Below are 15,791 nucleotides of genomic sequence, written 5' to 3' on the forward strand. Positions count from 1 at the left end.
AAGGCCCTTCTATTCAACTATTGCTGTATATACAGTTTAAGTCAGAAGTTTACATGCACTTCGGTTGGAGTCATTAAAACTCGTTTTTCAACCTCTCCACAAATTTCTTGTTAACAAACTATAGTTTTGGCAAATTGGTTAGGACATCTACTTTGTGCATGACACAAGTAATTTTTCCAACAATTGTTTACAGACAGATTTTTTTAGTTACTTATAGTTTACTGAATCACAATTCCAGTGGGTCAGAAGTTTACATACACTCAATTTAGTATTTGGCAGCATTGCCTTTAAATTGTTTAACTTGGGTGAAAACGTTTCGGATAGCCTCCCACAAGCTTCTCACAATAAGTTGGGTGAATTTTGACCCATTCCTCCTGACAGAGCTGGTGTAACTGAGTTAGGTTTGTGGGCCTCCTTGCACGCACACACTTTGTCAGTTCTGCCCACAATTTTTCTATAGGATTGAGGTCAGGGCTTTGTGATGGCCACTCCAATACCTTGACTTTGTTGTCCTTAAGCCATTTTGCCACAACTTTGGAAGTATGCTTGGGGTCATTGTCCATTTGGAAGACCCCTTTGCGACCAAGCTTTAACCTGACTGATGTCTTGAGATATTTCTTCATTATATCCACATAATTTTCCTCCACGTGATGCCATCTATTTTGTGAAGTGCAACAGTTCCTCCTGCAGCAAGCACCCCCACAACATGATTCTGCTACCCCCAAGGTTCATGGTTGGGATGGTGTTCTTCGGCTTGCAAGCCTCCCCTCTTTCCTCCAAACATAACGATGGTCATTATGGCCAAACAGTTCTATTTTTGTTTCATCAGACCAGAGGACATTTCTCAAAAAAGTACTATCTTTGTCCCCATGTGCAGTTGCAAACCGTAGTCTGGCTTTTTTATGGCGGTTTTGGAACTGAGCAGAGCGGCCTTTCAGGTTATGTCAATATAGGACTTGTTTTACTGTGGATATAGATACTTTTGTACCTGTTTCCTCCAGCATCTTCACAAGGTGAAATAGTGTAGACACTGTTAATGTTGTAAATTACTATTGTAGCTGGAAACGGCTGATTTTGAATGGAATATGTACATAGGCGTACAGAGGCCCATTATCAGCCACCATCACTCATGTGTTCCAATGGCACGTTGTGTTAGCTAATCCAAGTTTATAATTTTAAAAGGCTAATTGATCATCAGAAAACCCTTTTTGCAATTATGTTAGCACAGCTGAAAACAGTTGTGCTCATTAAAGAAGCAATAAAACTGCCCTTCTGTAGACTAGTTGAGTGTCTGGAGCATCAGCATTTGTGGGTTCGATTACAGAGTCAAAATGGTCAGAAACAAATAACTTTCTTCTGAAACTCGTCAGTCTATTCTTGTTGTGAGAAATGAAGGCTATTCCATGAGAGAAATTGCCATGAAACTGAAGATCTCGTACAATGCTGTGTACTACTCCCTTCACAGAACAGCGCAAACTGGCTCTAACCAGAATAGAAAGAGGAGTGGGATGCCCCGGTGCACAACTGAATAAGAGTACATTAGTGTCTAGTTTAAGAAACAATTCCTCAACTGGCAGCTTCATTAAATAGTACCCGCAAAACACCATTCTCAATGTTAACAGTGAAGAGGCGACTCCGGGATACTGGCCTATTTCTGATAGCCTATTTTAGTGGACCTAAAACTGACATTTCTAAGTGACCCCAAACTTTTGAAAGGTAGTGTGTATATACACTCGAGATTCCAACATTGCTCATTCTAATATTTATATGTATTCCTTATTTACTTTTACATTTGCGTTTATTGTGGTGAATTGTTAGATGTTACTGCACTGTTGGAGTTATTACACAAGCATTTCGCTACATTATCTGCTACATATGTGTATGCGACCAATAAAATTTGTTTTGATTAACCACTATCTGTCCATCTGTTTGTCGAGCAGACCGGAGGAAGACCAAGTGTCCTGCTTCATTCTTTGCGTGTCCTAGTGGTCGCTGTATCCCTATGAGCTGGACCTGCGACAAGGAGAACGACTGTGAGAACGGAGCTGACGAGACACACTGTGGTCAGTTCAGATGGCTTTTTACTGGACTGCTGATCACTGTAGTCTTTCACCACACATTTCTGACAGATGTTCTTTCTCTTCATTGCACCACCCTCTTTGGTCTCTCTCTCTCTCCTTTAGATAAGTTCTGCTCGGCCAGCCAGTTTGAATGCGGCAACCACCGCTGTATCCCCAACCGTTGGGTGTGTGACGGCGCTGACGACTGTGGTGATGGGACTGACGAGGGCAGCAAGTGCAGTGAGTGTGATTCACGCCACACACAATCTCTAACAGGGAGGTCACTCAATTGGAAATACTAGTCGAATTCAAAACGAATGCACCCAAGAGTAATACCCTTGCCCCATATCTGTCTCCCCTCCTCCCCACACCTCTCCTGACAGAGAATAAGACGTGTAGTCCACATGCCTTCCAGTGTCCTGGCTCTCATGTGTGTGTCCCCCAGCACTGGAAGTGTGACGGGGACAAGGACTGTCCTGACGGAGTGGATGAGAGTGTCAAGGCTGGATGTGGTGAGTAGTGGATGAGAGTGTCAAGGCTGGATGTGGTGAGTAGTGGATGAGAGTGTCAAGGCTGGATGTGGTGAGTAGTGGATGAGAGTGTCAAGGCTGGATGTGGTGAGTAGTGGATGAGAGTGTCAAGGCTGGATGTGGTGAGTAGTGGATGAGAGTGTCAAGGCTGGATGCGGTGAGTAGTGGATGAGAGTGTCAAGGCTGGATGTGGTGAGTAGTGGATGAGTGTCAAGGCTGGATGTGGTGAGTAGTGGATGAGAGTGTCATGGCTGGATGTGGTGAGTAGTGGATGAGAGTGTCATGGCTGGATGTGGTGAGTAGTGGACCAGAGTGTCAAGGCTGGATGTGGTGAGTAGTGGATGAGAGTGTCATGGCTGGATGTGGTGAGTAGTGGATGAGAGTGTCAAGGCTGGATGTGGTGAGTAGTGGACCAGAGTGTCAAGGCTGGATGTGGTGAGTAGTGGATGAGAGTGTCATGGCTGGATGTGGTGAGTAGTGGATGAGAGTGTCAAGGCTGGATGTGGTGAGTAGTGGACCAGAGTGTCAAGGCTGGATGTGGTGAGTAGTGGATGAGAGTGTCATGGCTGGATGTGGTGAGTAGTGGACCAGAGTGTCAAGGCTGGATGTGGTGAGTAGTGGATGAGAGTGTCATGGCTGGATGTGGTGAGTAGTGGATGAGAGTGTCAAGGCTGGATGTGGTGAGTAGTGGACCAGAGTGTCAAGGCTGGATGTGGTGAGTAGTGGATGAGAGTGTCATGGCTGGATGTGGTGAGTAGTGGACCAGAGTGTCAAGGCTGGATGTGGTGAGTAGTGGATGAGAGTGTCAAGGCTGGATGTGGTGAGTAGTGGACCAGAGTGTCAAGGCTGGATGTGGTGAGTAGTGGATGAGAGTGTCATGGCTGGATGTGGTGAGTAGTGGACCAGAGTGTCAAGGCTGGATGTGGTGAGTAGTGGATGAGAGTGTCATGGCTGGATGTGGTGAGTAGTGGATGAGAGTGTCAAGGCTGGATGTGGTGAGTAGTGGATGAGGGTGTCATGGCTGGATGTGGTGAGTAGTGGATGAGGGTGTCATGGCTGGATGTGGTGAGTAGTGGATGAGAGGAGGATGGAGGACTATTGACTGGATACATCTTTACCTATGGAATTATGGGAGATGTTACTTAACCCCAAACAATGTTAAGCAATTTGAGTTTAACAGAAGTTCTTTATGCAATCATTATCAAATACTTACTTGCTGGTATACAGATTATTTTGATAATGCAGTAGCTTATTGACTAACTAATGTCTGTCCGTCTGTCTCAGTGTTCAACAACACCTGTGATGAGAATGAGTTCATGTGTCAGAACAGACAGTGCATCCCCAAGCACTTTGTGTGTGATCATGACAAAGACTGCAGTGACGGCTCTGACGAGTCCCTGGAGTGTGGTGAGTGGATGACCCCTGTTGTACCCCCTCTTACACTCACACACTATCATAGTATCATTGTGTTAATCCTTAAACATTTGGAATGAATATTCTGTTTTCATGATGCACTACATGACCAAAAGTATCTGGCACCTGCTTGTCGACCATCTCATTCCAAAATCATGGGCATTAATATGGAGTTGGTCCCCCCTTTGCTGCTATAACAGCCTCCACTCTTCTGGGAAGGATTTCCACTAGATTTTGGAACATTGCTGCGGTGAGGTTGGACACTGACGTTTGGCGATTAGGCCTGGCTCGCAGTCGACGTACCAATTCATCCCAAAGGTGTTTGATGGAGTTGAGGTCAGGGCTCAAGTACTTCCACACCGATCCCGACAAACCATTTATGTATGGACCTCACTTTGTGTACAGGGGGGCATTGTCGTGCTGAAACAGGAAAGAACCTTCCCCCAAACTGTTGCCGTAAAGTTGGAAGCATAGAATCGTCTAGAATGTCATTGTATGCTGTAGCGTTAAGTTTTCCCTTCACTGGAACTAAGGGGCCTAGCCCTAACCATGAAAAACAGTCCCAGACAATTATTCCTCCTCCACCATACTTTACAGTTGGCACTATAGACTGGGGCAGGTATAGTTCTCCTGGCATCTGCCAAACTCAGATTTGCCAGATGGTGAAGCGTGATTCCTCACTCCAGAGAACGCGTTTTCACTGCTCCAGAGTTCAATGGAACTTGGTAGTGAGTGTTGCAACCGAGGACAGACTATTTTTACTCGCTATGTGCTTCAGCACTCGGCGGTTCCATTCTGTGAACTTGTGTGGCCTACCACTTCGCAGCTGAGCCGTTGTTGCTCCTAGACGTTTCCACTTCAAAATAACAGCACTTTCAGTTGACCGGGGGCAGATCTAGTGGGACAGAAATTTGACAAACTGACTTGTTGGAAAGGTGTCTTCCTATGACGGTGCCACGTTGAAAGTCACTGAGCTCTTCAGGACGGCCAATTCTGCTGCCAATGTTTGTCTATGGAGATTGCAAGGCTGTCTGCTCAGTTTCATACACCTGTCAGCAACGGGTGTGGCTGAAATAGCCGAATCCACTAATTTGAAGGGGTGCCCACATACTTTTGTATATACAGTGTATGTGATAGGCCTACCAGTGACATAACTGTATAGACAAATGCAAATAATCAACCAACCAATCACCCGTCTCTCCTTTCAGAGTACCCTACGTGTGGATCCAATGAGTTCCGCTGTGCCAACGGGCGCTGCCTCATCCAGAGCTCCTGGGAGTGTGACGGAGAGTTCGACTGTCACGACCGCTCTGATGAAGCTCCCAAGAACCCCCACTGCAACGGCCCAGGTTAGACACACACTCACAGATGGTGCTAACTGTCTATTTTCTCTGGGCCCTAAGAGATCTCCGTCTCAGCCCACTATTGGCAAGGAATTGAAAGGGATTTACTAAATCCCTGCTAAATTGCGATATTGGATTTAGGCCAATGTGTGAGCCAAGCCCCCTCTTCCTTAGATGTTAACTCTCTATTCTCCTCTTCCTGACCCATCCTCCAATCTGTCCTCCACCTCTTCCCAAAACAGAGAAGAAATGTAACGACACAGTGTACGCTTGCGGCAACGGGAACTGTGTCAACGAGACGCTGCTGTGTGACCGGAACGATGACTGTGGTGACGGCACTGACGAGCTCAACTGCTTCATCGATGAGTGTCTGAACAGCAAGCTCAGCGGCTGCTCTCAGCTCTGTGAGGACCTCAAGATAGGCTTCAAGGTAAGGACGCGCCTACACCTGGAGAGACTCTGCTAAATGAATAGTTGACGGTGATGACTGTTCATCTGTAGTCATTGCCATTTTATATTGTCAGCTACGTAACAACTATTTGTCGGAAAGGTTAACCATTGTGAAGTAGTACACACAGCCTTACCTCTCCTCTCCTGTGTGGTCGTGCAGTGCAGATGCCACCCTGGCTTCCGCCTGAAGGATGATGGGAAGACGTGCGTGGACATAGACGAGTGTACGACCAGCTACCCCTGCACGCAGCGCTGCATCAACACCCACGGATCCTTCCACTGTCTCTGTGTGGAGGGCTTCCAGCTCAGCCCCAGTGACCCCACTATCTGCAAGTCCACCTCTGGTAAGAGCTGGTGGAGGGGGGGTATGAGGTGGTAAGAGCTGGTGGAGGGGGGGTATGAGGTGGTAAGAGCTGGTGGAGGGGGGGTATGAGGTGGTAAGAGCTGGTGGAGGGGGGTATGAGGTGGTAAGAGCTGGTGGAGGGGGGTATGAGGTGGTAAGAGCTGGTGGAAGGGGGTATGAGGTGGTAAGAGCTGGTGGGGGGGGGGGGGGGGTATGGGGTGGTAAAAGCTTTATTAAGGACAGCCTGAAGTTGAACTTCATGACCTTTTTCTTCCAAAAAAATCCTTCTTTTGTCCAGAGGAGGAGCCCTTCCTGATCTTTGCCAACCGTTACTACCTAAGGAAACTCAACCTTGATGGTTCCAACTACACCCTGCTCAAACAGGTGAGACTGGAGCCTCAACACCTCAAAGACCTACAACAGGTGGAAATAGCACATTGCTCCTTATGACCATCATGCTATGTTTGATCACTTCTCTCCCATTGTGTGTGTGTATTAGGGCCTGAACAATGCGGTGGCGCTGGACTTTGACTATAGACAGCAGATGATCTACTGGACAGACGTGACCACTCAGGGCAGCATGATCCGACGCATGCACATCAACGGCAGCGACGTACAAGTCAGTGTGGCTCCATTACTTCTTTCCTCTTAGAAATATACATTTGATTGGTAGCCTACATTTAGTTGCATAATGTGGGGAACTGAACTGTAATTTCCGATTGGCTCTTTGGCAGGTCCTTCACCGCACATCTCTTAGCAACCCTGATGGTCTGGCTGTTGATTGGGTGGGAGGGAACCTGTACTGGTGTGACAAGGGGCGGGACACCATCGAGGTGTCTAAGCTGAACGGGGCCTACCGGACAGTCCTGGTCAACACCGGTCTGAGGGAACCACGCGCTGTGGCGGTCGACGTACGAAACGGGTACGAACGTAGCTCTAAATAACAAGCAGGAATTGCATTCATGTTCTCTTATTTTCTCTTTGATGAATGCTGCTCAAATATTGACTATAGCATATTGACTATAGCACTATAGCATTATTTTACTTCAAGAGAGACTCATTGATCCTCACTTTGCTGAGAATGTAGTGTGACGTTTTGACCACTCACCTGGGTGTTCTGAGTGGTTCTGAAGCCTCACACTGAGCTGTGTCCCTGCCAGGTACCTGTACTGGTCAGACTGGGGTGACAACCCCCACATAGGGAGGATAGGGATGGACGGCTCCAACAGGACTGTTATTGTAGAGGACAGGATCACCTGGCCCAACGGCCTCACTCTGGACTTCATCAACGACCGCATCTACTGGGCTGACGCCAGAGAGGACTACATTGAGTTTGCCAGCCTGGACGGAACCAACCGACACACTGGTAACACACTCTGTCATACACGTGTGCACATTTGGATGTTGACATTACAACACACAGGCATGAAACGGAAGTCGTGTACACTATACACACCACAAGCTCATGAGTAAATAAATCACTGCTCGTATCTGTTTCCCTGTGTGCCCCCTCCCTGTGTGCCCCCTCCCTGCAGTGTTAAGCCAGGACATCCCCCACATCTTTGCCATGACTCTGTTTGAGGAGTACATCTACTGGACCGACTGGGAGACCAAGTCCATCAACAGGTGTCACAAGACCCAGGGCACCAACAAGACCATGCTGATCAGCACGCTCCACCGGCCCATGGACGTCCACATCTACCACCCTTACCGCCAGCCAGAGGGTATGAGTAAGTCTACTGTTACCGCCACCTGAACACCCTGTCATGTATCAACGTGTGCCTGCACTCCTCTCACCTGGGCCTGTTGTGTGTGTTTGGTTGACCCACAGTGGCCAACCACCCATGTCAGACAAACAACGGAGGATGCAGTAACCTGTGCCTGCTGTCGCCTGGAGGGGGGTACAAGTGTGCCTGTCCTACTAACTTTTACCTGGCCAGTGACGGGAGACGGTGTATGTCCAACTGCACCGCCAGCCAGGTGAGTTTAACCAACGTCTGTGTCTTTCTCTGCCTTTATGTGCTCAGAACTAATCTTTCACTCTCTTCCCCCACCATCTCTTTTCCTCTCCATCCTCTATCCTTTTCCCTACCCCTCCCTCCCTCCCTCCCCATCTCTTTCCCTCTTCCTCTCTATCCTTTTCCCTACCCCTCCCCCTCCCTCCCTCCCTGCAGTTTGTGTGCAAGAATGACAAGTGCATTCCGTTCTGGTGGAAGTGTGACACAGAGGATGATTGTGGGGACCGGTCAGACGAGCCTGCGGAATGCCGTGAGTGACAGACAGTCCTAGTCCATGAACACTAACTATCATAGCTGCACTGTACTAAAATCCTGGTTGACTGATGTTGTATTGGTATCCCCTGTAGCGGAGTTCAAGTGCAGACCCGGCCAGTTCCAGTGTGGTACAGGCATCTGTACCAACCCAGCCTACATCTGTGATGGAGACAACGACTGCCAGGACAACTCTGACGAGGCCAACTGTGACATCCACGTGTGTCTGCCCAGTCAGTTTAAGTGTAGCCACCCCAGCCGCTGTATCCCAGGGATCTTCCGCTGTAACGGCCAGGACAACTGTGGAGAGGGAGAGGACGAGAAAGACTGCCGTGAGTAGACTGCTGTTCCTACAGTATTGGAGGGTTTAAAGGGGGGGTGTATCATACTGCACCAACGTCTCGTCTTTTCAAACCAGTGTTTTTGTGTTATTTTCGGCCTACCATGTTTTCTACGCACGTTTACATGTATAATTTAAATTCATTTTAAATGTATGTTTACAAAGACTAGGAGCGAAAGCCATGCATCATATACGGATATTGGTAAGTGACGGTCTCCTCTCTCCTTTCTGTCCCGTGTAGCGGAGGTGACGTGTGCCCCTAACCAGTTCCAGTGTGCCATCACCAAGCGCTGTATCCCCCGTGTCTGGGTGTGTGACAGGGACAACGACTGTGTGGACGGATCCGACGAGCCTGCCAACTGCAGTATGGATCCACTCTACTGTCCCGTCCAGCATCCTTCTCCCTGCTCCCTGATTCCTCCCCTTCTCTTTCTACCGCCCTTCATTGTATTCTCTCTGATCTCTTCCTCCTCCCCCTCCAGCCCAGATGACGTGTGGCGTGGATGAGTTCCGCTGTAAGGACTCTGGTCGCTGCATCCCGGCCCGGTGGAAGTGTGACGGAGAGGACGACTGTGGGGACGCATCAGACGAACCCAAGGAGGAGTGTGGTGAGTGATGGACGGGGGGTTGGCGGTAGAGAGATTGAGATGCAGGCGAGATGGTGGGATAGGAATGGGGAGATTCCCAAGGTTCTTTTGTGTAATGTGTTTTACATAATTGTGTACTATTAAAATATTTGTTCAGATTTCTACTTTGACTGTATTCTGTGTATGTCGTGTCCTCAGATGAGAGGACATGTGAGCCGTACCAGTTCCGCTGTAAGAACAACCGTTGTGTCCCGGGTCGCTGGCAATGTGACTATGACAACGACTGTGGAGACAACTCCGATGAGGACAAGTGTGGTAGGTCCCCTCTGCTCTGTCCAGTCTGTGATGCTAGGTCTCCTGTCTCTTCTCGCTATGGGGGAGATTAGAGCTACAGAATATATATGTATTCTATTTGTATATGATGCCTGCTTTCACTGTATGGGTTCAGTTACATCTGTTCCCCAGACAGATCATTTAATAGTTTTTAAAGCCACACTGTTGTTTGTGTGTTCACTCAACTGCGCTGCACATTCAAGATTTTGATTTCCATTGCTTTGATTTAACTTTGTGGCCATTTGCACATCTCACATCATCTCATGTTTATTCTGCATTTCACACTGGCCTGTTGACGTGGTTTAGAGGTAGGTGTCTTGACGATCAGCATGAACACCCCCAACCTACCACCAATCTACCCAAGCCCCAACTGTCTGTCTACACTATCCTATTGCCATTAGGGGACAAAAATGTACACAAAATATTTAAAAAGTAGCTTTGCTCCTTGACTCCATAAAAAGTGTTTCTACTCTATCCAGGCTCTCAGCTCCTTTCCAATCCCACTAGTCCTTTTAGCCCCTCCCCCTCGATGTACCATGTGACCCAGTGTACTCCCACCCCCCCATCTTCTGACATGTCCCTTGCTACCAGTCTCTTCCTCCTGTCTGTACAGCCATTTTACCCTCATGACATACGTCTGTGTCCGGAAGTTCTTATTCTTTTCCATACCCCTCTCCTCTCCTCTCCTCTCCTTTCCTCTCCTCTCCTCTCCTCTCCTCTCCTCTCCTCTCCTCTCCTCTCTGTCCCATCAGTGCCAAGGCAGTGTTCAGAGAGTGAGTTTTCCTGTACCAATGGTCGCTGCATCGCTGGGAGGTGGAAGTGTGATGGAGACCACGACTGTGCTGATGGATCAGACGAGGTACAGTGACACTCACAGTTATTAAAAATAGAGTAAAATTACTCACATCAAATGAAAAACCCCTCACTGTTGCTCCCAAACATGATTTTTTTTTTTTTTAAGCTTAGTGATATGGAAAGTCAATGTCATCCCCAATCTTACTAGTACATGTCCTCACTCATTGTCACAACGAATACATTACTAGAGGATTGTTCATTTATGAATAGCATTGTCATTAGTGTGACTTAGTAAGTGATGTCCCTGCGTGTCCTCCTGCAGAATGGCTGTGATGTGAAGTGTGACAGTGATCAGTTCCAGTGTAAGAATGGCCACTGTATCCCCATCCGCTGGCGCTGTGACGCAGACCCTGACTGTATGGACAGCAGTGACGAGGAGAAGTGTGACAGCGGAGGTGAGTTTTTTTTTTTATACACACACATTAGTGTACTGTTCATTAAGTACAAGTCGTGGGTATGTATTTCATAGAAAAAAGTAACTCTCTGTCTCTCTCTCTCTTTCTGTCTCAGTGGGTAGACACTGCCCCCTGGATGAGTTCCAGTGTAACAACACTCTGTGTAAGCCCCTGGCCTGGAAGTGTGACGGAGAGGACGACTGTGGAGACAACTCTGATGAGAACCCAGAGGAGTGCAGTGAGTCTCCATGACATCAATAACACTGTCCCTGAGGATCATTCAACACCTACCTCAGACCTGCCATCTCTTCTCTCCTCCTCTATCCCTCAGCTAAATTCCAGTGTCCACCCAGAAGGCAGTTCCGCTGCCACAACGACCGTGTCTGCCTGCCGATAGCCAGGCACTGTGACGGTGTTGATAACTGCGGCGACAACAGTGATGAGCTCAACTGCCGTGAGTTTTTCTAGTAGTAGAGCGTTATGGAGTGGACTTTTGCAATAGAGTTACGGAGTTGACTAGATGGTTATGGAGTTGAAATAATGCAGCCTCCTCCCTGTTTTCCTCCAGAGACTCCTCCTTCCACGCCAGTCTGTCAGAAGGATGAGTTCCAGTGCTCCAACGGCCGCTGCATCAGCTCCAACCTGCGCTGTGACTACTTCAACAACTGTGAGGACTACGGCTCTGACGAGATCGGCTGCAACAAGAAAGGTGTGTGTTGCATCTCGGCACGCAAGAGTAGTGTGTGTGTGTGTCTCTGTATGTATGTACATGTTATTGTCTGCAAGTTTGACTCTGTCCTGTCTGGTTCTTTGCAGACTCTTCCCTGAATGACTGCCGTAATAACAGGACAGTGTGTGGTGACGGTGATGAGGCCCACTGTGTGGTGAACGGCACTGAGGCCTTCTGCTCCTGCAAACCTGGCTTCAAGACCACAGGCAACAACCGATGTGAAGGTGCAGCACTGCTACAGATACACTCTCTGTTACTGTGATGACTAAATGTCGACAAATGATCTGTAACCCAAATCCTTTTGCTTTGGGGGGGGGTTGTTCACAGATAAGAATGAGTGTAAGCAGTTTGGAGTGTGTTCCCACATCTGCAACAACACCAAGGGCTCCCACAAGTGCAGCTGCCACAAGTACTTCACCAGGATCAACGACACCTGCAAGGTTGACAGTGAGTACTGCTCAGTTCAGCATTACCAGTGGATTGGTTACAGTTACTGCTTCTCTCTGTCTTTAGAAACCTGTCTGAATTTGTCTCTGTTTGAATGTCTTAGCCTCTGTCACAATTGTGTGTGTTACATTTAGTTAGATATCAGTTAGTGGATGTGTGTGCCAAGTAGCTCTTAGCCACGCAAGACAATTGCATTGTATAGGGATGGCCTTATAACGGTAAGTCAGAGGGGATGTCCTAATTCGGGTTGTGACCTCCCTTCCTCTGTCTTCCCAGGCTTGAGACAGGTGCTCTACATCGCCGACGACAACGAGATCCGCAGCCTGGACCCTGGCATGCCCAACTGGCGCTACGAGCAGACCTTCCAGGGCGACGCCAACGTGCGCATCGATGCCATGGACCTGCACGTCAAGACCAACCGCATCTACTGGACCAACTGGCACACGGGCAGGATCTCCTCCTACGAGCTGCCATCCTCGTCACCGAACGGCAACAACAACCGCCACCGTCGTCAGAGCGACTCCCGCGTCGCCAACCTGGAGGTGTGTGTCTGTCCGTGCTCAGATAGTCTTGACTGCTCTTGTGTCATGCCCTTGGCTCTTTCTCACACACAATGATTTAACTGGTATTGTCCTCCCAACCCCCCCCTCCTCTCCCCGTGTTCAGATCCCCGGTCTGAAGATGCCCCGTGGCATCGCCGTGGACTGGGTGGCAGGGAACATCTACTGGACAGACTCTGGCCGAGATGTGATCGAGGTGGCCCAGATATCAGGCCAACACCGCAAAACCCTCATCTCCGGCATGATTGACGAGCCCTACGCCATCGTAGTGGACCCCCAGAGAGGGTGAGTCTGCCTTGGGAAAGGAGGATAGTGGGGCTGGGAGAGTAGTCTGGACTACTGTGGAAATACATGGGTCTGGAAGATAATTCCTGAGCCTTCAAACACATCCTTCTTTGTGCACATAGTGCTTTCTGATACAGTATTTAAATAAGACTGACGATAGAAAGATGGTGTGCTAGACCAGGGACAAATCAACTGGACATCCAGTAGATATGGTCAAAGGCATTACTATGTGATGGTCAAACGCATTACTATGTGATGGCGCAAGGCATCACTATGTGATGGCGCAAGGCATCACTATGTGATGGCGCATGTAACTGATTGTCGATGCTGTGTACCCATTAGGACCATGTACTGGGCTGACTGGGGAAACCACCCAAAGATTGAGACTGCTGCCATGGATGGAACCATGAGAGAGACACTGGTACAGGACAACATCCAGTGGCCCACAGGTAACATATATACACACACATACACACACACACACTACAAACATTTTACAGACTGACTGACAGGTCCATTTCTCCACAAATTGAAGGATGGGCTGTGTAGAGCTTTGTTTCACTCAATAAGCTTAGCCTCAAACTGACATGTCTCAATGACTGTTCTCCCTCTCTGCTTGTCTGTCTCTCTCCCTCTCTTTCTCTCTATATCCCTCCCTCTCTCTCTCTCTCTCTCTCTCTCTGCTTATCTCTGTCTCTCTCTTATCTCTGCCTCTGTCTCTCCAGGCCTGGCTGTGGACTACTTTAACGAGCGTCTGTACTGGGCCGATGCTAAGCTGTCAGTGATTGGCAGTGTGAGGCTGAATGGCAGCGACCCGGTGGTGGCTGTGACCAGCATTAAGAACAGTTGAGTGACCTGCACGGGTCTGGGTTTAAAGACCTGGGCTGACATCGCTAAGCCACAGAATGATGTTTTGGTTAGAGATATGTGGGCCCATTTTTAGATGTGGAGTCTTCTCATGGCACTGGGACTGTCAAGAATCGGTGCATTAAATTGGAGCATGCTGATATCCTCAGCAAGTGGGAAAATGTTGCATTTTAGCATAGCTAATAGCATGTCTAACTGGTAAAGAGTTGGTCTGAGCTGTGGTATTCGGTCTTGTTTGTTCCAGAGCTCCACCACCCGTTCAGTATTGACGTGTTTGAGGACTACATCTATGGTGTCACCTACATCAACAACATTGTGTTCCGGGTCAACAAGTATGGCAAAGGCCCCATGGAGAACCTGACCACAGGAATGAACCACGCCACGGACATCGTACTCTACCACCGCAACAAACAGCCTGAGAGTGAGTGGACATCACAGTTATTATCATGACAATCACCGGCTGACAAAATGTCATTACCGCCACAGCCCTAGTAGAGGTCAACACGGCTATTCTCTAAACGCTCGTTCAGGGTTGAATTCTAACTTGAGATGTGTGCACAGAACTAGGCCTACGACAAATTGACTTGCACACCAAAGATCTCAAGTTAGGCTTAGGTCTTTAAAGTCCAAGGGCCACCCATCAAAAATGTGTTGTTCCGGGACCCAGAAAACAGAATTGCAAAATGTCAGCAACACAACGTAGATAAAGTTATGAACGTGATTTAAAAACGTGTAAAAACTGCACATTTAATTTCTTTAATCAAAGTTATTATATTTAGCATCAATCACAGTGCATCTTGGGTAATTTCCCTAGCTAAGTTCCGACATTGCTGTATTTCACCTTGGTTACTGTTGCACTCTGATTCAGAGGAACCCCAAATGAGGAAATGTTTTAACCATGAGCAGTGGTTGTCTCAGTTAATATAATAGGTTTTGGCAGCTGTATTCAGCCTACAGGGGCCATCATTGCTCTTGGCTGCTAGACAAACTAAAGACAGCATGTTTGCTAGCTAGCACAGCTCTCAAAATAAGGTGGCGTTATGAGAAATCTATTTAAACTGCTTCTTCTCTCATATCATTTTTACATTCCTCCAGTCTGGTAGCCTAAATGCCTTGCTTTCTGAATGCATGGACAACGGAACACATGTAACCAAGATGTAACATGGCAACCTCATAATGTTGTTAGGGGGAATTACCCAAAATGAGCTATGATTTCGAAATCGTACCTTTTTGAATTATACATTTTTATTAACTTTTACAATTTTTGATCCACACAGTATTCATAACATTATCAATGTAATGATGTTTAAACTTTGCAGTTTTGTTTCCTGGATCATGGAATGCCTTTTTTGAGGGGTGGCCCTTAGACTATTAGAGACAGACTTACAGTCTGGTATAATTGTGTTAAAGGAGGGCTAATCTTATCATTAAGAAATGCAGTGGCCATGACTGAAGCCAAACGAGAGTTGGCTTGGGTGTGTGTGTTTGTGTGTGTGTTCGCACGTGGCAAGTGTTTGTACATTCACGCTGCCAAAACAGTACACAGTCACTCTTCTATGTAACTTAAAACAGTCTAACCAGGTTTTGAAGTCGACTAGGCTAGCTAGCGCTAGCCAACTTCTTTTTGTCAATTGGCTTCAGCCTGCTGCTGTGGACCGTGGCAAAGTTAGTTTGACATTGGACAGCCTATATCTGGGGCTAGTTTGGGACTGTCAATTACACAATGCAAATGGGACAATATTTTCATTTTGCACATATTTAGTTGTCTCATTAACTGCGTTCAATATTTGTATGTGAATTTCTACAATTTTATAATTGGTTTGAGGTTTTTAAGTCATTTAAATTGAGATATTGACATTTAAAAAAATATTGTCCTATGTAGTTTGTGATATCAAATGTCAAAACAAATTGACCATGGGCATAATGATGTGGTCGTGTGCCGCTGCGCTCCGAATTGATTATTATTTGGGTGCTGTGGGCATG

At 47.5% G+C, this 15,791-nt stretch overlaps 1 protein-coding gene across 8 annotated transcripts in view; it reads left to right on the forward strand.

Moving 5' to 3' along the window:
• LOC110494239 (low-density lipoprotein receptor-related protein 1) overlaps positions 1–15,791 on the forward strand; it is a 174,976-nt gene that overhangs the window by 144,018 nt on the left and 15,167 nt on the right. For 4 of the 8 annotated variants that reach the window (XM_090205644.1, XM_090205646.1, XM_036950324.2 and 1 more), the window contains 30 exons: positions 1,941–2,063; positions 2,184–2,300; positions 2,444–2,572; positions 3,875–3,997; positions 5,212–5,352; positions 5,589–5,776; positions 5,957–6,140; positions 6,438–6,523; positions 6,639–6,758; positions 6,874–7,061; positions 7,300–7,505; positions 7,675–7,869; positions 7,971–8,119; positions 8,314–8,407; positions 8,505–8,741; positions 8,991–9,113; positions 9,232–9,357; positions 9,535–9,651; positions 10,422–10,528; positions 10,787–10,919; positions 11,035–11,157; positions 11,251–11,373; positions 11,488–11,628; positions 11,736–11,873; positions 11,977–12,096; positions 12,373–12,638; positions 12,763–12,941; positions 13,284–13,390; positions 13,667–13,786; positions 14,053–14,229. In XM_090205644.1, coding sequence (XP_090061770.1) covers positions 1,941–2,063; positions 2,184–2,300; positions 2,444–2,572; positions 3,875–3,997; positions 5,212–5,352; positions 5,589–5,776; positions 5,957–6,140; positions 6,438–6,523; positions 6,639–6,758; positions 6,874–7,061; positions 7,300–7,505; positions 7,675–7,869; positions 7,971–8,119; positions 8,314–8,407; positions 8,505–8,741; positions 8,991–9,113; positions 9,232–9,357; positions 9,535–9,651; positions 10,422–10,528; positions 10,787–10,919; positions 11,035–11,157; positions 11,251–11,373; positions 11,488–11,628; positions 11,736–11,873; positions 11,977–12,096; positions 12,373–12,638; positions 12,763–12,941; positions 13,284–13,390; positions 13,667–13,786; positions 14,053–14,229 — 4,380 coding nt within the window. The remainder of the gene's footprint in view (positions 1–1,940; positions 2,064–2,183; positions 2,301–2,443; positions 2,573–3,874; positions 3,998–5,211; positions 5,353–5,588; positions 5,777–5,956; positions 6,141–6,437; positions 6,524–6,638; positions 6,759–6,873; positions 7,062–7,299; positions 7,506–7,674; positions 7,870–7,970; positions 8,120–8,313; positions 8,408–8,504; positions 8,742–8,990; positions 9,114–9,231; positions 9,358–9,534; positions 9,652–10,421; positions 10,529–10,786; positions 10,920–11,034; positions 11,158–11,250; positions 11,374–11,487; positions 11,629–11,735; positions 11,874–11,976; positions 12,097–12,372; positions 12,639–12,762; positions 12,942–13,283; positions 13,391–13,666; positions 13,787–14,052; positions 14,230–15,791) is intronic. The other 4 variants (XM_090205645.1, XM_090205647.1, XM_090205648.1 and 1 more) reach the window with 1 other exon arrangement.

This window comes from Oncorhynchus mykiss, chromosome 17, assembly GCF_057628025.1.
Source record: "Oncorhynchus mykiss isolate SJ-2025 chromosome 17, ASM5762802v1, whole genome shotgun sequence".
Lineage (NCBI taxonomy): Eukaryota > Metazoa > Chordata > Actinopteri > Salmoniformes > Salmonidae > Oncorhynchus > Oncorhynchus mykiss.